The 22,201-nt window shown below is 35.4% G+C and overlaps 1 protein-coding gene across 1 annotated transcript in view; it reads left to right on the top strand.

The window, feature by feature from the left end:
• Positions 1–22,201, top strand: part of GALNT13 (polypeptide N-acetylgalactosaminyltransferase 13) — a 798,776-nt gene that overhangs the window by 482,744 nt on the left and 293,831 nt on the right. Inside the window, exon 7 of the mRNA XM_007934922.2 lies at positions 15,732–15,912. Within this exon, the coding sequence (XP_007933113.1) occupies positions 15,732–15,912 (181 nt within the window). The remainder of the gene's footprint in view (positions 1–15,731; positions 15,913–22,201) is intronic.

Here is a 22,201-nt window from a genome sequence, read left to right as displayed (position 1 = left end):
AGAGAAGAGCAAATACCATGTCACAGAAACTTGGAAAGTGATGGTGATTGTCAATAGTGTCAAGGACTGCAGAGCAAAAAAAAAAAATGAGAAATACGAAAGCTTATAAAAAGCTTCATGAGCAGTTTCAGGAGAAAATAGAATCATGATATGAGAATATAAAGCATTAAGATAATTGGACTATAAAAAATGTAAGGAGAAAAAAAAGTTTTTTAAGAAATTTACCAGCAAACAGGAAAGAGAAAAACATAGTAACCCAAAAGATAAATATAGTACCTTAATTATTTTATAGTTTTTACTCTTTTATCATAGAGGATACAAGAAAATGTAAGCCGATAGGAAGGTGTTGTGGGTTGAATTGTGTTCCCCATAAAAGAAGTTCAAGTATTTAATCCCCTTCCCATATCTACCAATGTGACCTTATTTGGAAACTACGTCTCTGTAGTTGTGATCAAATTTAAATGAGGTCATAGTAGATTAGAGTGGGTCCTAATCCAATGATTAGTTATATAAAAGATCACGTTAGACAGACAAACAGAAGAAGACAGCATGAAAACTAAGATAAAAATCGGAGGTAGTTATAAACCAAGAAATGCCAAAGATTGCCAGGAACCATCAGAAATTAGACTAGGCAAAGAAGAGATTCCCTTGAGTCTTCAAAGAGAGTATGGCCCTGCTAACACCTTAATTTCAAACTTCTTACCTGAGAACTGTGAGAGAATTAATCTTTTCTTAAACGCCATCCAGTTAATCGGACTTTTTTTGTGGGCAGTCCTAGGAAACTATTAGAGAAGGATTCAATGATTTGATGACAGTGAAAAAGAAAGAAGAGGGAGAATGGATAATATAAATTCCTGCAGGTGTTGGAAGAATATCATAGAGATAATAAAGTACATACGTGTACCACTTCTTAGTTTACAAAACAATTTCATGCTCCTTATTTCTCTGAGCTCTTACTAGAATGCTGTGGATGAATTAATATTCTTATACTATAGCTGAAGGAGGAGCTCTGGTAGCATAGTGCCTAAGGCACTTGACTGCTCACCAGAAGGCTGGTGGTTCAAACCCACTCCTTGGAAGGAAGATGGGGCAATCAACTTCTGTAGTGATACTGCCTCGGAAACCTAAGGAGGGGTCGCTATGAGTCAGGTCTGACTCGGCACATAACAACAACAACAACAATTAGGGTCACTAAAATTAGAGCACAAAAGATTATCTACAAAGGGGGGATGGTATTGATATTGAGGCTTGATAACAGGAGAACATTTTATATTAAACTTATCCTGTTCAGCAAGCCTTTGAAGAAGTATCCATGATCTGCATGGAATAAACTTTAAATGTCACAAGAATAACATGTTGGAATTCGAGTGAAAGAGAGAGGAGTGAGATATCTTCACTGAGTTTTAAGCATTTTATCTGGAGAAATAAAGTTTGCTCTGCACTACCCCTGTCTGTGACAGATAAGGAAGTAAATTAATATGATAAATGCTACTATTTCCTGGTTGTTTTTTGCTCTTCTTGTAATTTAACCTACATTGACTACTATTAGTTTATTTTTAAAAAATCAAAAAATGTCAACAGTACAGTAATACCTCCTTTCATAGCGGTTTTGTGGGTATTTGTGATAAAAAATCGAGGTAACATCAGTATGGATATTTCTACGTATTTCACATTTATCTCACTAAACACTAACAGCAAAAAAAAGATGCCTATTAAATGAGTTTTAAAAAGGAATCATAATTTTCCATTGACAGCATTGAGATTTTATATGTGCTCCTTAGGGAAAGTATTTATCTGAAGCAAAGCTTATAACTTCCTATGCAAAGTCTCAAGTCCTTGACAAGAAACAAAATGGCTCTAGCTGATTAAAAATCAGGGGGAAAAAGTTCTGTCCTTGAAGGGATTATGGTTGGGGTTAGTACTTTTCGGAACAATCCTTTTCTTGTAGGTCTGTCTGAGAGATACTCTGCAATTGTCAAATGCAAACTGATGACTAGACGTTCATATGCCTAATTCTGAAACTTGCAATTAGACTAGCCTTTGAACTAACTAGTGGAAAACAGAGAGCCACATTCTTTGTTTCTAAGAGCTCAGCATGGTGCTTGACAAAAAGCCAGTGACTAGTATATATATACTGAATAGATGCTAGCCACTTATAAGGGAAAATGTTTGAGAGGAGATAGCTTATTCTCTGTCCTCAAATTTATAATGGTGCCTTATATTTAGAATGCACCTGAACATTTTTAAAAGTTCCACAGGCACATAACAATAACAACAACACAGGCAGTCCCCAGGTTATGCACTTCAGTGGGAATTAAAGACAATTCCCACTTTCCCTTTAGTGTTAGGTAAATTTGGCCTCAGTTTAAAACTATAGAACCAACCCCTCAGGGGGAAAAAAAAAAAAAAAAAAAAAAACTCACTGACACTGAGTAGACTCTGACTAATAGTGACCCCCATTGGATTTTCAACTGTAAATCTTTCTGGAAGCAGACTACCACATCTTTCTCCCGCTTGTTGCACTAAAGTAAAGGTAAACGAGAAATGTTTGCACAACTACAAATTTATCTTAAAGACACATTTCAGAACAGATATCATTGGTAACTTGGGGACTGCCTTATAGGAGGTTTCATATGCAGCAAGTGGAATTAGATGAGAAAGACAATTTACAAATAGAGAAACTGTAACTCTTTCTGTTGCACTCAATTGTCTTTCCCTATTCAGGTTCTTTGTAAGTATTTCTGGCATCTGTAAAAGAGCAGGAGGTGTAGTCACACCTGTAGCTGAGTACCCAGGTGTTCTACTGATATTCAAAGGGGACAGTTCTGGCATGAATTCTAGGGCAGCATCACACAGCTGTCATGAGCTGCTCTGTGGCTAGAAGCAGCAAATGTTACTGATATCTGACTGGCGGTCAGATCATCAGGCATCAGAGGACACCAATGTTAAATGCAAAATGTCTGACCCAAATGTCATTTAGTATTACACAGACCCTTTCCTTTCTGTTCTCAAAAATCACAGCTACAAATATGTCCCTTTTTAAAGTTCAGATTTCTAGTGTTAATTTTACAACAAGGAAAGCATAAAATTTAATAATTCTACTATCATCTTTGCTAATATTCTCTTTATATATATTGACAGTATTTCTAAGACTTCCAGGATTTATCACACAAGATTATTGAAAGGTGAAAAACTATGACTGTATCACATATTATATCTTGTGTTCTTTTTTCCATGAATTATCTGCTTGGGACAATCTATAATAATAAAAAAGTCAATACTTTTTTGTAAATATGAAATGCTAGATACTAATTTTCTTAAGCAGAACCACCTTATATAGCCTAGGGTATCAATATCCGGTAGACTACTTTACGATCTCCTTCATTTCTTGCCTGCTGTATTCACAGATGTCATTTAAGCAGAAGGGTGATTTGCCAAAACATAATCAGGACCGTGTGTTGCTCTGTTCTAAAAGGTAATCGAAATATAAGCAGTCCTGATAAGGTATGGAATAATTACAGGCAACAGTTCTCTTGAACTCAGGAAATACAGTAGCCATAATTTGTGGTAATTCTGAAGGTAAAAAATTCCAAGAAGAAAGAAGTTGTTAAAAGAAAAAAAAGTAATGCTAAGAATGTACATTATAAAGTGCTGACATATGTATATCTGAGTGTATCTCCACTATAACTGCTGAAGATGAATGTTTGTTTTTTGTATAATTTTAGTTCTCTCATTGTTGAGAATATACACAACAAAACATACATTAATTCAGCAGTTTCTACATGAACCATTTAATGGCATTGATTACAATCTCTGAGTTGTGTAATCACTCTCATCCTCCTTTTCTGAGTTGCTGCTAAGTTTCCTATGTAATCTTTCGAGTTGATGTTATCAGTTTGATCCCATATAGATAGCTCTTAAAAGATCATTATGCTGAAGGCAGATATTTTTTAGTAGTTTAGTTAAACTACTGTTTTGCTTTAAGAAGACTTCAGGGGATATTTTTTGGCTTAAGGTTTAAAGATTATCTCAGGACAATTGTTTTAGGAGTTCATCCAACCTTCATGACTCCAAGAAGTCTGAAGTCCTTGAGAATTTGAAATTCTGTTCTGCATTTCCCCCCTCTTGATCAGAATTCCTCTATGGAATCTTTGATCAAAATATTCAGTAAAGGTAGCTAGGCATCATTCAGTTCTTATGGCAGCTGTTCATGGAGGTAATTGGCTACACATTCCATATCCTCTTCCTATTCCTGAGTGTCCTTCTTCTCTGTTATTCCAGGAGAATAGAGATAAATTGTGTCTTGGATGGCTGCTTGCAGGCTTTTAAGACCCCAGTCACTATGCATCAAAGTAAGATGTAGAACAGAGACTTTAAAATATTATTAGGGCAATAAACTGGGATGTCCCATGCAACCCTAACCCTAAGCCTCCAAACCAAGAAATCAAATCCCATGAAGTATTTTTTTGTAAATAATCATCCTCAGCAGCTGTTCTTTCCTTTCTTTGTCATTATTGTAAATATATCCACATAACTTTGCCAATTCAACTTTTTACAGGTGTACAATTTATTGACAGCAATTAGGATGCTTGTTTTTCAGAAAAGTGAGAGGCTAAAGAGACATCATTTGTGACCACAAACACCTCACTACACCTCAGTACACACTGGTTCATAGACATACTACCTTGAGTTCATTTCAAAGGACTTCTTCCACATCAAGTCTGTATCCAACATAAGCGTACCTTTCTGTTCTTCTCCTTTATTCTCTTATTTCCCTCAGAGAGTCACTTGCTAGGCCTCTGGCAGAGCGGAAAGGTAAACTATTTGGAAGACTTTCCTTAAGGCAACCTATTTCAGGATCAATATTTTAAGTTCTTTAGAAAATAAGTAGGTGTAAAAAAGCCTATTTTGAATTTAGGGCTTTCAGAAAGTTCATTTTTTAAGTTATGAGCGAAGGTACTTGACAACTGAGTAACTTAAAGGCAAATTGATGATATATATGAAATGGTATGGTTTTCACTCAGTGTCTAACAAATTGAAAATAAAGTCTTCATATTACCCTAATATGTTGGCTATTTCTTGAAATCTCTTAAAGAACAAAAGTGCTGATTTTGTTTCCCTTGTTTTATAACATTCATGATTTTTGTTGAGTTGGTTCTAAGTCACAGTGACCCCTCCTTGGGTTTCTGAGGTGGTGTCTGTACAGAAGCAAATTGCCCAGTCTTCCTTCTGAGGAGTGGCTGTTGGATTTGAACAGCCTTTTGGTTAGCAGTCAAATGCCTTAGGCACTAACTCCAAAATCTGAAGAAAGAAAACATATATCGCCTCATAATATGTTTTACAGCATCGTCTCTTTCATAATTTCCCTTTTGCAAAAAGTAGTATTTTTTCTCAAGGTCTTCTTATTTAAAAGTTGTCCATATACCCTATAAGGAGCTATGGTGGTGTAGTGGTTAAGGCATTTGGCTACTAACCAAAAGGTCAGTGGTTCAAACCCACCAGCCACTCTGCAGAAGAAAGATGAGGCAGTCTACTTCTGTAAAGATTTACAGCCTTGGAACCCCAATGGGCATTGCTATGAGTCAGAAACTACTCAATGGCAGTGAGTTAAGTTTTATACCCTATGTAATTAGATTAATTCTTACCACAGAAATCTGAAAGAAAATTTAACCATCATTAAGCTCTTTCCTTTTATATGTGAGTTTTTTGAGAGTTCTAAAGGTTAAGTAACTTATTCCAAATTCTGCTGTTAGTTTGTGTCAAGACCAAAATCCAACTTTCCAGTTTCAAATCTGATCTTTCTTCTATTTTCCATTGCTGTTGTTGTTATGTGCCCTCTAGTAGGACCTGACTCATAGCGACCCCTCCTTGGGTTTCGAGGCCGTACCACTGTGGAATTAGATTGCTCAACTTTCCTTCTGAGGAGTGGCTGGTGGGTTTGAATCACCAGCCTTCTGGTTAGCATTCAAGTGCCTTAGGCACTATGCTACCAGAGCTCCTTCTATTTTCCATACAATTAACAATTCTATTTTCAAAAATTCATTACATTTTCAAGCACTAAATAAATTGCTAAACCTTTCTGTAGCCTCGAGCAACTCAAGAAGCCTGCAAGCCATAGCAGCTTGATGTGTAAGAATCTTTATCTTGACATGTTAAAAAAAAAAACACGGCAGTTGAGTTATGTCTGACTCATAGTGACCCCTCCTTGGGTTTTCAAGGCAATGTTACTACAGAAGTAGATTGCCCAACCTTCCTTGACATGTTATGATCACCTAAATCTGCTCTAGAGAGAGATCTCTTCCAAATACACTGTATTTGCATGCCAATTACACTGTAAAGTGAAAACTAGACAAATAAACAGATGAAATGATTAAAGAGCACATTTTCCAAAATCAAAATGACTATGAGAAATAACTGACAATTTTTATATCAAAAATAACATGAAATGCCTACTGAACCCCTTATGTCTGCCCTTTTTGAATGATTTTCATGCATTTTGTGTTTATCTGTGCCAACTTCTAAAGGCTCATTGTGCCTTGTGGATGAAATGGAGGCTCTTTTAGATTTTGTTTTAATTGTTAAGAATTAAAATATCTGTCATCAGTCTACTTATATATGTATTAGCTAAGTGGAGAGTAGAAATACTGACAGGGATCATTTGAAACAACAAATATAGACTGAAATATTTTGAAAATTGAGTCAGCAATATAATGCTTTAGTTATCCCTTTGCCAGAACTGAGAAAGTAATAGCTTTTGTTCCCAGTTCTATTTTATATGGTGGGCACATATTTTTCTGTGCATTGATAACATGCGCAGTATAATTTTCCAAATCTTTCTATATCAATATTAATGGATCTATCAAATGATATTGAGAACCAGTATGAGTTAAATATATGTTTTTAACTTTTCAAACTCTGATTGGTATATTTAAATATCCTTTTTTTTAATACCATATATAAATTACACTTTCATTTTATAAACTGATGTGTGATGCTTATTCTCAAAGAAATAATGTGGTTGGGGAAATAAGACTAATGCATGTAGATAGTTTATATATATATATATATATATATATATATATAAATTTTTTATGTAATATATACACATAAATAATTAATTATAATATAATAAATATAAATTAAATAGATATATGTACATATACTTATACAGAATATTTAACAAAATAGCAAAATATAGCATTGAGATCTAAATACAGTGGTATAGAGGTAGATAGTAAATGCTGTAAGTAGTCAGTGCAAATGAGATCAATGAAAGCTGGGATAGCCAAAAAGTTTTCATAAGAAGAAAGATACTAAGTACTTTTACTTACATTGGTCCACCTTGATCCTCACAATGCTGTATGTTATATTCTCATTTTATAACTTAGAAATTTAAGTGTCATAAATGAAGTAACTGAGGTTATCCAGTTAGTTATTGGCAGAACTGGTATCTAATATCAGTAAGCTCTAGCTCTTACACTCATAAACATTTGGCTATATGATTTCCATGGTATACTATTGTCATTATTACTATTTGAAAGCATATTAAATAATGACTTTGTGCCAGAGACAGTGTGTATGTGGGGAAACGGTAAATATTAGTATAAGAATAAGCAGCTGCAGTAATTTGAAACAACGGCTATAAAATCAGAAATAGTAACACTAGAACTGAGATTGCCAACTTGGAGCTTATGAAGTTTAGGAACCTTAATTAAAATATCCCTGATGTAGGTGCCAAAAACATGAAAAGAATAATGTATGTTAGTTAATTGTCTCCTAGCTGGGGAAAGAAAATCTAATAGATGATCAAATGAGCAATGGGCATTTTACATTTTGATTACCAACCTTCTCCATCATCAAAATACTCTCATAAAAATATCTGGGAAAGAAGACAAGTAATGAACTGGATTCAGTCTTTTATGGATAAAAGCACAGGTTTTGTTTTATACATAGTGAAATCTGTTTTAAAAAGATATGCAAATATTAATTTACTGGAAGCCTAGAAAATAACAGTCAGATATATTTGATGATACAAAATAAATTTGGATATCATGTGTTCATGCAGATGAGACATCATGTTTTATTCAGTTTATGTTGTTTGTCCAGACTTTGTAAAATAATTTCAGAGAACCAAATGTAATATTCTAATTGGAAACTAATTGACTATTCTTTTAAACTCTTCATACTGTACCTAAACCCCTAGCCACTAATATTGTGATTCCAAAAAAAAACCCAATAAAGCATATCTTTTCCAGATTTAAAAAAATAGTTATAAAAAAAATCAGCTTATAATATACAGATGTTGATTTGCCTTCACTATAGCAATAACAAATGTTAAATACTATACCTAGTCTCATTTTACTTTATCCTATATGATGTGCTAAGCACAGTACTTGATACATGCAAATTTATCAGGGTCCTACCAAAAAACCAAACACATTGTCATCTCCTTAATTCTGACTCACAGTGAACCCATGCATTGAGAATACAACTGCTGCAAAGGTTTCATTGACTATAATTTTATAGACGCAAATTACCAGGCTTTGCTTCCTTGATGTTACTGACTGGATTCAAACTGCAGATCTTTAGGTTAGTAACTGAGTGCAAAATATTTGCTCCACTGGAGTACCTTAAACCAAACCCAACTCACTGCCATGGAATTAATTTTGACTCAGAGACTTCCATTGGCTTCCTGTGGTGGGAAATCTTTAAGGAAGTAAATTGCCCCATCTTCCTTCCAAGGAGCATCTGGTGGATTTAAACCGCCAACCTTCTGATTAGGAGTCAAATGCCTTAGGCACTATGCCACCAGAGCTCCTTCCCAACTACCTTACGATAGAGTTATCAATATTCTCATTTTCCCAATGGGAAAACTAAAGCCTTGAAGACTAAATTTTCACAATATTGTATGTGAAAGTGACAGAACCTCTAGAAAAACTTTGTTTTCCATGCCTCAGTTCTTAATTTCTGTGCTGCACTGTTTTTGTTTGTTTCTTTGTTTTCTTTTCTTTCTTCTTCCTTTTTTTTTCTTCCTTACAAAATAGTTATTGAGAGCACAGTAAGGGAAATTGTCATTGTAGTCATTGGGAACTCCTGTTAATTTTAGCTTATCTACTTTAATATTTAACCTTATAGTTTCCTGGGGACTGTTTATGTTTTCATTCCTTTGCATTATCAAGGAGTCTACTAAGTACATGATATCTATGTAGTGAATATTTGATCAATTAAATGTTTTCTTTTTGTAATAACCCTGTATTATCCTGACCAGGTAGCTTTCTAATTAATGTATAATATTATGAAAACCAAAAACCAAACTCACTGCTGTGGAGTCGGACCCGAGTCCTAGAGACCCATCCTTGGGTTTCCGAGGCAGTATCACTACGGAAGCAGATACTCTTTTCCTTTCTAGTGTGAAATATTAGGTGAAGCTTTACTAGGAGATGTAATATGAGTATTTATCCATATATTCCATAAACTCAGAAGGCAGATGGGAGGATTGCTCACTTTATTCCAAGAGGCAGTAAGTAGCCTGTGACACATAAGCAAAATGTTGGCCAATATTCAACATTGATGGAACAGTCATCACATCTATGCATCACTTCTAAATATGTTTAGGAACTGTCTACATCTGTGAGAGTCAATGTCAAGGGCAGGTTTTTCTACTATCTTGTAAATCAAGAATGACGATTACATTGTACCTGTATGTGCACGTACAAAATCTCATTACAAGTAGGAAGATGAAATAAAATCATTACTTTAGAATATCCCTATCTTTGCCTGCAGGATGGAAAGAAATAAGACCATTGGAGACCTACTCTTAAAAGAGTTTCAAACCAGTTCTTGTTCACAGTCTAGTGTGCATGTTTAGAGCATGGAAACAATAATCCCACAAGCCATGATAAAGTCAAGAAATAGCAGAGTTGAGATAAAGCTCTCTGGGCACCTCACTTGAACTATCTCAATGCTGAACCATATTTGCCAAAAAGCATATGGAGAACTCTGGGGACAGTTGTCAATCATTGGTTAATATGCAACAGAGTTTATTATATATGTCTAAATCCAGTGGGGTGAAAACTTAATGTGGTTTGACTTTTCTCTCGAATCACTGCTTTCATGCTCTAAAAAGTATTATTTTTCCACTACAGTATAATTTAGGACAGATTCTACTGTCTTCTAGTTATATTCATTTATTGAAAAGACCAGTAATAGTCAGCTTAAAGCTTTTATCACATAAGCAATACATAGTTCACCTCCTCTTCTCTCTCCAGAATGGGACTAGCTGCTGCCAGAAGGGCTTGGAATAGGGAAAGGCAAGATTCTTCTGGGTTTCAACTACTCCAGTTTGCAAGGTCAAATAGGAAAACTAGAAAAATGGCTTGGCTTCTTTGATAACATGTTTTAATATGACTGCTTGTGGTTGGCTTAGTCTGATTTTGCCAGCTACTTGTTGTGTCCACCTCTGTGCCAGTTTTCTATAGATAGCCTCCCTGTTTTCTTTAAATTGTGTTCAATATCACCCTGCATACCTTCTGTCCTTGAGCGCTTCTTCATCTCTCTTCCACTCTTTAAGGTTCTCCACTGCCTTTCTTATTCCTCACTTTATTGATCAGCCATACTTCTTGTCTCACAATTTACTATTTCTCTTTTATACCCCATGTTCTACAGAGCTCAGGAAGCAAACACATCTCCTACAATTGCCTCCCAAAACCATTCCCTGCCGGGGGAAAGGCATCAGTGGATTTATCAATCCTCCTGGAGAAAGCTTCCCAGTAACTTCAGATTTCACCTTCAGAATTCTTTAAGTGAGAAATATCCCATTCCACTAAGGTCTTTTTTTCCCTGCTTTTGACATTTTCCCAACAACTTTATCATACATTGTTTTCTGATTAGCAGCAGCAGGGGAGCTCACTGATTTTATTACTCAGAGAGTGAAATGCTAGCCTCTCCTTTATACACTTAGCCCTCTTATTTGACTTAAGAAGCTCTGATAGCACAGTGTCTAAACTATTTGCTTACTATCCAAAAGGTCGGCAGTTTGAACCTGACTGCCACTCTGAGGGATAAAAATAAGACAGTCTGCTTCCAGAAAGATTTACAACCTTGGAAACTCCAGGAAATTCTACTCAGAAGTTCACTGTGAGTTGGAATTAACTTGATGGTGGTGTATTTTTTTTTTTTTTTTCTTATATGACTTAGGTGGGAGAAGTGGAGGTAAAACCTCCTTACCACTAACACTATATTCATCACAATAAGTAGAAAACATTACATTTCTCTTTCTTTCCCCCTCTGTTTTTCTTACATTTTGGTAGAAGATGGAGAATTTTAGGTATTTATTAGAACTATCTAAGCTAATCGAATAAGATCTTTTAAGTCACTGATAGGTTATCTGTCCCTAATGTTTTGTACCAGTCTGTATAATGTGAATGACTTGCCCTGTGATTGTCATCCAGATTTGTATTCTAGCCATCAGTTTTTGGAACAGGAAAAGTCTTATTCAACATCCTTGCCAAAATTTTACCTCAAACCAAAGATCAAAGCTTGGGGCTTATTTTTTCTTAATACATAGAAGAAAATTTGTGGTGCTATGAAAGCAATTTGCTTTCCAAGATATCACACTTCAGGGAGGTTAATGTTATTCTAGGAGTCCTAGTAGTGCAGTGGTTAAAGGGATAGGGCTAACCAAAAGGTTGGTAGTTCAAAACCATCAGAATTTCTCTGCAGGAGAAAGATGTGGCACTCTGCTTCTGTAAATATTTCAGCCCTGGAAATGGTATAGGGCAGTTATACTCTGTCCAAGGTGGTTGATAGGAGTTAGCATCGACTTGAATGCGGTGAATTGTTACTCTGTGTTGATTTGCTTCACTGTCACCTAGATCTCAAGTGCCTAGAATTATAATAATTTTATTTCTTTTGAATTTTTAAGCACCTTGTTGACAGCCCTAGTCACAGTTCTAATGCCTGTAAAGGACAATTTATTCTCAAAGTCCAATAAGAAACTATTGACAAAATTAAGCAAGATGTTGTTGTTATGTGCCATCGAGTCGGACTCGACTCATAGTGACCCCTCCTTGGGTTTCCAAGGCAGTATCACTATGGAAGTAGATTGCCCCATATTCCTTCTGAGGAGTGGCTGGTGGGTTTGAACCTCCAGCCTTCTGGTTAGCAGTCAAGTGCCTTAGGCACCATGCTATCAGAGCTCCCAAACAAGGTAATGAAATGAAATTATTAAAATTTAAAAGAGCACTCTGATTTCTCAGTACAAAACAAATTGTAAGAGTGCATCTATAAAGGCAGCAGGACAGTTAAGTTTCTATTGCAATTGACAGATAAGAGATGTCGATGATTAGGACAAATATGGTTGTAGTGGAGACAGGGAGAAATTATTATGCCATGAATTATTTTAAAGATAATGCTAGCAGAATTTGTTAATAGATTGAATGTGGGTAATGAAAGAAAGGGAGAAATCAATGATGATGTCTAGCTTTCTTTTGGTATGACTCCTTGGGTAGATAGTGGTGCCATTTATTGAATTATAAAGAAGATGGAGGAGAACAAGACCTTGACAACAAAGTAGGGATGAATCAACAATTGCACTTTAGACATGTTTACTTGGATGTCTGTGAGACATGGAAGAAGTGTGAAGTAGACATTTGGACACAGAAGTCTGGGTCCCAGATGATATGTCTGGGCTGAGAGGAAAATGTTGAGGTTGTCAGCACTTAGATATTAGATATAGAGAATGAATGACACTACCTAGGGAATAAGTAGAGAGGTTAGGGGCAACATATAAATAAAGTCTAAATAAACTTGTAGACTGAAAATGGATAAACAGTAAAGTGGAGCTCTGGTGGCGTAGTGTGAACAGTAAAGTAATAGGAGCAAAAGCAGGAGAACCCAAGAAAAGAATTTATTAGATTTGCATTAAGGGAACGATTTCTGATTTTCACAATGGCAATATTGAGGGACTCACAGAAATAAATCACATTTGGAATAGATAGATCAGTGAATAAAAATTGAGGAAGAGAAACAACATGTATTAGTAATACACCCACTCCTTACTAGTCAACATGGTTAAGTTCCAAAGACCAATTCACTATGTGAAATTTGGCATTATATGAAAATAGAAAATGACCATAGCATATCATGAAGTGGAGGATGGCTGCATAATTATATAACTGCTAGATTACATCATGACATAACTGTCAAATTACAACAGTACACAATGGCCCAAACACTAAGAATCATGGTCCAGCCAAGTTGACAAAAAACCTTAACCCTCACAGCCAGCATTACTCTTGCCTTGTACCTCGACATTCTTTACTGCTAAATATACATTGTTAATGTGCATAATAGTCAGATAGCAGTTTTTCACTATTGTCAGAAATGTGAAATGTCTTACAACAAGGTGTTTGATAAGTGAGAAGTGGGTGTATATGTCTTATATTATTTTATGCAAAAAATAGATGATAGTATATGTGGGTATATGAGTGAGTCAAGGAATGATTTTCTGTTGTATGTATTTAACATTTTGTTTATTTATTTTTTATTTGAAATACAGAAGATTTTAAAAGACATAATGTGATGAAAATTAGAAAATGAAAAAGGCTTGATTGCCCTTGGCAGACACAAACTATTATTTATGAGTTGCACTTGCTACTTGGCATCTCTTATCTTTTGGTTAAAATGAATCTCTCTTACTGCTATGCAAGCCCAATAGATGCAATCCAATAATAGAGAAAATAATTGTTATTTCAAGAGAAAAGGAAGTGAATGGTCAAATAGTGGAATCTTTAAGACACAGGTGTATAGACTATCCTGACATACAAGTACTGATTTATCTTTGCAGAGAAGGATCAATTTGCTTCATTTTAATAGCAAGGAATAAAGTGAAAATGTGTGTGAATATAAGAAAGTTTATAAATTTCATTCTAGAAAGATGAAGGAGCTACCAGTCAATTAAATAATTTGATTATTTAAGAGTAAGCTGCCCTGTGTTTTGAGGAGGTTAATGGATCCCATTTTTCTTTAATATTGCTCCTTCATTTTAGTCTTGTGTTGGAACTTCTTTCTGCTAGTATGATGATGTTTAGAAAATTAGAAAATGAGAAAGGCTTGATTGCCCTTGAAAGACACAAAAGATTATTTATGAGTATCACTTGCTACGTAACATCTCTCATCTTCTGGCAAAAATGAATGCCTCTTACTGCTATGCAAGCCAAAAAGCAACCCTCTACTAAGCTATATATCACTTGAGGAGGTAGTTGTAAAAAGCATTTAAGTTAGAATAAAAGAAACTCATTCTAAATCAGATCTATCAAAGAAGAAAAATATTAGTTACAGTATATACCAAAATCAGAAAACCAAACTCACTGCGATCAAATCGATTCTGACTCATAGCAACTTGCAATGGGTTTCCAAGGCTGCAAATCTTTTATGGAAGTAGACTGCCTCTTTCTACTGTGGAGAAGCTTGTGGGTTCAAACCACTGAACTTTTGTTTAACAGCCTTAAGCTTAACCACTACACTACCAGAGCTCTTGCATAAAACCAAGTCCTTCAGATATCATATGACAATAGCATTGACTGTTATACACACACATCCTATTAGTGTGGCTTATGACCTTACAAGGGAGCTCTGGTAGCATAGTGCCTAAGGCACTTGACAGTTAACCAGAAGGCTGGTGGTTCAAACACATTAGCCACTCCTCCGAAGGAAGATTGGGCAATCTACTTCCATAGTGATACCGCCTCGGAAACCCAAGGAGGGATTGCTATGAGTCGTTCCGACTCAACGGCAAACATCAACAACATGACCTTCCAATGTCATTTTATGGAAATAAATGTTATATGGATACTTTACATAGTATCTAGCTTCAGATGCGTAGTAAATGTTGGAAACTAAGAAATATAGGCATAATTTGTATCTTCAAAGAGCTCATACATTTAAAAGAGTGATAATGAAGTCAATTCAGCCACTCCTCGGAAGGAAGGTTGGGCAATCCTACTTCCGTAGTGATACTGCCTCGGAAACCCAAGGAGGGGTCGCTATGAGTCGAGGCCGACTCGACGGCACATAACAACAACAACAATTGCTTATAGTACAGTTCTTCAGTAAGAGTATGTTTAATGTACAGAAGACACACAATATTGAATCTTCCCAGAGAGCTTCCTAGAGGAAATAATCTTAAAGATGGGTTTTGAAAGAGATGTAGAGGTTGAGCAAATGTTAAGAAGCTCTAGAACATTTTAGTAAAAGATAATGATACATCCAAATGTCTAAGATACAAAGGGGAATGAATAGCTAGTAATGAATGGTCATTTAAATTCGAGACAGATGGAATATAATAGATCGATTTCTCTCCAAATCAAATGTATTTGTTGACCATGGCATCAAATATATACATATTTATATTTTCATCACATTTTGATATCAAATGTCTATTAAACAACAATTTCATTAACTACTAGAAAGTGGAAATAGATAATTTAGTGAATATTTTTATATCTTACATCCATGGTCCCAATGCTAACAACATTTAAATATATCAAATTGTTCCAATTTGTATCCTCTGCCAAACTAAGTATACATTTCCAAGATTTAAGTCTATCCTATGTTGGTTTGAAACTTGTAAGGTCTGAAGCTGTGGTGTTAGTGAGCCTCAATTGCTTCTTATATACAATTTTTATATTATTTACAATGGTTGATATGCAACTATTGTTTCTTTTCCCCAGATTTGGCAGTGTGGAGGGTCCTTGGAGATTGTGACCTGCTCACATGTTGGTCATGTTTTTCGGAAAGCGACTCCATACACTTTCCCTGGTGGCACTGGCCATGTTATCAACAAGAACAACAGGAGACTGGCCGAAGTCTGGATGGATGAATTTAAAGATTTCTTCTATATTATATCCCCAGGTAAGCAATTCCGACTTTTTTTCCCCTTATGCTAAATACATGTTTCATTATTGTTGTGACTCTGTTATTTGTTTACCTAAACTTTTGTTCATTACCATCATAGTACAGAAAAACATGTTTGAGAAAGTTAGACTAAGAAATCAATTTTTACCTAAAATGAGAATGACTGTCTCAAAAACCTGAACATTCTTCTTTTCTTTCTTTTGTTCCCAGCATAAATATTATGCTAGAAAAAAACAGAGAAAACAATGCACAGAGAGATCTAAATCTAATTAACACTTATCATTCCATTTAAAAAATATTTATCATGTTTAACAGGGATATTTTCTACCATCTTGTTTCTTTAAATATCCATATAAAACCAAACTCACTGCCGTCGAGACAAACCTGACTCATAGCGACCCCTCCTTGGGTTTCTGAGCTGGTGTCTCTACAGAAGTAGATGGCCCCGTCTTCCTTCCAAGGAGTGACTAGTGGGTTTCAACTGCCAGCCTTCTGATTAGCAGTCAAATGCCTTAGGCACTATGCTACCAGCTATCCAACATAGGAAATGGTTAAAAGACTTCATATAAGATGGAAATTGTGCTAATATTAAAATTTCTGTTTTGAACAGTATTTAGTGATGTAATAAATTGCTCATCAATAAATTTGAGTGAAAGCATATTAAACCCATTGCTTTTGAGGCCATTCCAACTCATAACAACCCCACAGGATAGAGTAGAGCTACCTGTAGTGTTTCCAAAGTCATAATCTTTATGCGAACAGACTGCTACATCTTTCTCATATGGAGAAACTGGTGTGTTCGAATAGCCAACCTTTTGATTAGCAGCTAAGCACTCAACCACTGTACCACCAGGACTCCTTGAAAGCCTAATACAGACCTACACAATATTATCGTATGTTAGTTACAGAGAAGAATAGATATAGCAATACAAGGAAATATAGACTATCACTCGTTGGTGGGATTATAAATAATTTAATTATTTTCTCAATAAATATACAGTACATATTTTTAAAAATTCCAAATCATTAGCAAGGAAAAAAATTAAGTACATAAGGCATTGTGAGAAAATCTTATTACTGGGTAGTGGGATTGTAAATGATTGCATTCTTTCTTTATGATTTTCTAAATTTTCTCTAATATCAATATACTCTTTAAAAAATTCTGAGGCATGAGAAAAAGAAAATTAAACATTTGAGAAGATACAAATAAGAGAAAGACATAGGGCTGCCTTCAAGATCTCAACATAGGCAGAGAAGCTAAAGAATAATTTAATAGAAATTCAACTTTATTGATAACATAATTGAAATGGTCTATTTTTAATATGGTCACCAATGTTATTATTATGTAACCCATTGGAATAACAACAACAATAACAAAGCATGTCTACATTGTCTTTTGTATAGAATAATTGACATGGCTTAGAAAAATCAGCTTGAGTTTAAGCTGACATGCTTTGGTTTCTGAATGTATATGAGGTTATTAAAACTCTTACCAAAGAATATGAACAAAGGAATAAACAGTATGAACTTCCTTATTAAGATCCGCATTGCTATATAGGGAAGAAAAATGAGGACAATGTATATGTAAATGTGTGATTGGAGAAGGGCTTTTTCACACATTTTCAAGCTTCTTCTATGTCAGGAAGCTATTGCCAGGAACACTATTTCACGCATAGATGTATTTCTCTTTACAGAAGAAACTCAGTCCACATGTTCACAGAGTTGAGTTCATCAAGAACATGTAAAATTTCAGCTAGGCAGTGACATTTATATAACCTTTTCATTTACTTTTGATGATACTTTTTGAATTCAAATCAAATACTTGTAGATATATAGACATTCAAATGTGAATAAAGGAGCAATGGAATAAAGAAGTGTGCTATGTGAGATTACATGCAACTTACTTCAAGAAATATAGGCAATAGAGAATGATTGTAGCCATAGGCATTATATTCATCCATAATGGATATTATTTTTAAAAAGTGATGTGTTAGTCTTTTGTATAAATTTCCACTGAGTGAAAAAGTCAGATAAATAGTAGAACCATTCCTCAAACTGTAATGAAATGACAAGCTTTAGCATTTAAAGGGTGAAAAAGAAAGCTTTCTGTCTGAAACTAAATAAAGACTTTATGTTGTTCAGTAAGAACTATTTGTATATCCTAGAAAGTGTAGTTTTTATATTACAATAAATATCATTTGGAAGGTTATTGTTCTTATAAACTGGGCCCATTTAAATCCAGAAAGGTACTTTGGAAAGCAGAAAAGGGACATTTGGGGAATATGCTGAAAATATCTAGGAACTACCTAAGGGACATTCATGCTTATGTATGTCTTAGAGAAAGACAGCATTGCTGAGTGTGGAATTTGCCTTCTATAGTGTGCGTAAAAACGGAGAAACAAAACCACCAAGCAATAAATTGCTTCTCAGTGGAAAAGGAAGAATGGAATTAAACTGAAAACTAGAGCTGGATGCCTAAAAACAATTCTAGCCCTGGGCAAGCTTCAAATCATCCAAAAACAGATGAACTGGGTTGTACTAGTGAAGTCAGGAATCTGTCGTTTTTATGGTGTCAAGCATTTTGTGAGAGGAAAACTGTTTTAGTCATTACTTAGTCTATATCTGTGTTGATAGTTTCTGTAACTCTTGAAATCAAAATATGGATTTCTTTGATTATGCTATAGGCTTGTTGATTTTGTATTTTTCCTCTCTTTGGACAATGGGTGAGTTTTTGAAAAGAAAAGCTGTGTATGCACAGGCAGGAGGCATGCTTACCTGCACACCCACACTTAGAATTGTATCATTTATTATAATGTATATACATGCATTTATGAAAAACTTCATCACCTTCACCAGAAACTCAATAACAATGTTGCTAAGGAAATTGTTATCTTTCTTTCTAGAAGTGCCTCTGTAGCTCCCTTAAATTATTCAACATATTCTGTGAGGAGACTCCCATTTGTTACATTAGAGCTTTTATTATTCAATCTTATTTTCCACTTAGCACAGTTTTTCAATTTTCAATCATTAAGTACTACACCTTTATGAATTGAGTTCTGTCAATGACTTTTCTTTCCTGGTGGTACAATGCCTAAGGTATTTAACTGGGAACCAGGAGGTTGGTGGTTCAAATCCACCAGCCACTCCATGGAAGGAAGATGAGACAAGCTACTTCTGTAAAGATATACTGCCTCGGAAACCCAACAGGGGTCACTATGAGTCAGAATTGACTCGACGGCAGTGAGTTTGGTTTGTCTTTTGGAAGATGGTTTATAAAGTATTACCTACCTGCTTTATTGGTTAACTGCAGGGATACTTCAGCTCTATCATTCTTTCTGGAAAGAATATTTCTTATAGAGCTGATAGCATGGCCAGCTCATCACTGCCACTTACCACATTGCTATATTTGCCTCTGGTGGAGCAGTGCCTAAGGCATTTGTCTTCGAACCAGAAGGTTGGTGGTTCAAACCCACCAGACACTCTGTGGAAGGAAGATGGGGCAATCTACTTCTGTGAAGATTTACTGCCTTAGAAACTCATTGGGGGTTACTATGATTTACAATAGACTCAATTCCAGTAGGTTTGGTTTTGTGGCTTTGTATCTAAAGGAATTCAAAACAGTGTACATCTATTGCCTAGGAATGTTCCTGTCACTTTGTAGTCCTTGGAAATATTTGCTGAATGATTAGAAGAATGTATAAAGAATAAATGAGTGAATAATTTTTTTAACTGTGATTGGGGTAAAAATTTACAGAGAAAATTGATTTTTCTTTCAAACAATTTGTACACATTTTATTTTTTACATTCATTGCAATCCTTACAATGTAACAGCACTCTTCTCACTTCCTCTCTGTCTTTATCATTTCCTTCATCGTTCATTCCTATTGCTTCCTGCCCTCTTAGCTTTATTGCTGAGCAAATGCTGCCCTTTTGATCACTTATGGTTGAATATTCTAATAAGTCCATACCTTCCTGGTTTTATTTTTCACTACATAGGCTGTTCTATCATGAGCTCTGGTGGTATAGTTGGTAAGGCATGTGGCTGCTAATCAGAAGGTTGCTGGTTCAAACCCACTAGCTGCTCTGCGGGAGGAAAATGAGGCAATGTCCCTCTATAAAAGATTTACAGCTATGAGTGACAATCCACTTGATGGCAGTGGGTTTGGTTTTAGATTTGGTTAGGTCTATCATTTGCTGAAATTTGAGCCAGGGAGGTGAGTTCAATTTCCTGCTTGAAGGGTGTCTAAAGGCCATAGTTTCTGGTGTTCCACCAGTCTCTTTTCAGGGCAGTAAACCTGCTCTGTCTTGAGTTTGAGTTTTGTTCCACATATCTCTCCCACTATATCTGGGTCCTGTTGTGATATTTTTAGAATGTTCTGCAATGGCAGACAGTACCATCTAGTTCTGATCTCAGGATCATGGAGGCTGGGGTTCACATGGTCCATTAATCTTTGAACTAATTGTTATCATTATACATTTTATTTTCTTCACACTTCCTTCCTCTGGGTGAGGAGAGACCAATAGTTACACTTTAGATGGCCTCTCACAAGCTTTTAAGACCCCACTCCCTACTCACCAAATATCATTTTTTGAAGGTCACAAGGGCTGAGAGGGGAAAAGAAGGTAAATCTCTAACTAGAGAGTAGAGATGTACTAACTAGAATGAAAGCAAAAACAATATACAATAAGGAGGAGGTCAGAGCAAAGTGATCAAGGCAGAGGAAGGCCCGTGGAAGAGTACAAGAATCATAGGCAACAAAGGTAAATATTGCATATTTTATTGTTATCCTGCAATAACAGTGGTAATAATAATCTATGAGTGAATGCATAGTTAGATACTGAAGCTAAACAGAGGTGGGAAGAGGAACGGGAATATGTGCGCAAATATATGTAGGTTCAACAGAGGATATCTCTACGTATATATTTATATGTGCTGCAAATATATCCATGAATGTAGTAGAGCATACAGGGAACACAGTTATGAAAACTTCCCAGTCATAACCAAACACCTCGAGTAAATGAATTGCTTGGGCATGGGAGCTCAGGACCATCGTCTTGGAGGACACTAAGGCCAATTGGACAAACACAGTCCACAAAGACAATGTTCCACATCCTACTTTGATGAATGAACACATTTTTAAAGGAAGCACTTGTTATTTCTTCCTTTTTGCTGAATACCCCATGGATGTTTGGTTTGCAGTAGGGAATCTCTTCTCAACAATTGCATTAAATAGTAAACTTTTTTTCACCTCTCTGCTCCAGCCTCTGAATAAGGACCTACCGATAAAGGAGAAGTGAAGGATACTCTTCGTATATCTGGAATATCATCCTGTGTTGAACATCAGAGAAGAACTTTCCATTGGCTTTCCTCTATGTTTGTGGTTTTATGATTCCACCACTGTCAAAGTGCACACTATAATATAATCTTACACTCGAGGGCTAATATAAAATCTTACAAAAACAATTTTGGCAAATAATAACATACTGTAATGGAGCAACATAATACAAGATTCCACAAACTTAAATGAGGTGTTTTACCCGTTGATTTTTTATTTTTCCCATTGTCTTATTAATTTAAAGCTAAAAATAGGACTACAAAGACCTATGTGGGTGAGTTACAGTTATCTGATTAGTTTTTCAAAATATTTACTCTCTGTCCTGATTATCTTTGCCTCTGTAAGACCATTAGCCATGACAATACTGATAGACTTGACAAAGTCTAATATGTCCTTAACAGAGTATAAAAATAAGGAGTAGTAATACTTTGAAATAGTGTAGAATTTCAACATTTGTTTAGTTTGGTTTCTGGTTGTCTTTTTAAGGATGCAAATACTATAACATCCGATTTCTAAAACCCTATAGGCTTTTAAAGCCTGAAGCAGTTTTTACTAGTAATTGGGCTGTTTCAGCTTGAGCCAATCTGACTGCCCTAGGAAATTCTTAGAAATGAAGTGATGTAAGCAGAAACCACTCTTCACAGAGCACCCCATTATAAATTGTAACATTTTTTTTTCCTGTTAATCACAGGTAAAAAGCTTAAGAACTTTAATATAGAGTGTAGTCATAACACTGACCATATATTTGAAGTGCTGAATGTTCTATAAATATTGATCTTCTTTCTTTGGGGAGGTAGATTTCTACCTTTATTTCAATTGGCATGGTGATTAAATGCAGCTGTTCTTCTATAACCCTCTGTATCTCTTTGTTTCTTAATGGACAGCTTGTGCCCTTTTCTGAACAGAAATAAATTGAAAATAAAATTAAAAGACTCCCAAAGCATGCCTTT

The sequence above is a fragment of the Orycteropus afer genome, unplaced genomic scaffold, assembly GCF_000298275.1.
Source record: "Orycteropus afer afer isolate SDZICR_OR568_19922 unplaced genomic scaffold, OryAfe1.0 scaffold00023, whole genome shotgun sequence".
Classification (NCBI taxonomy): Eukaryota; Metazoa; Chordata; class Mammalia; order Tubulidentata; family Orycteropodidae; genus Orycteropus; species Orycteropus afer.
The sequence above is the reverse complement of the archived record's forward strand: the minus strand, read 5'-3'. Positions and strand labels throughout refer to the sequence as shown.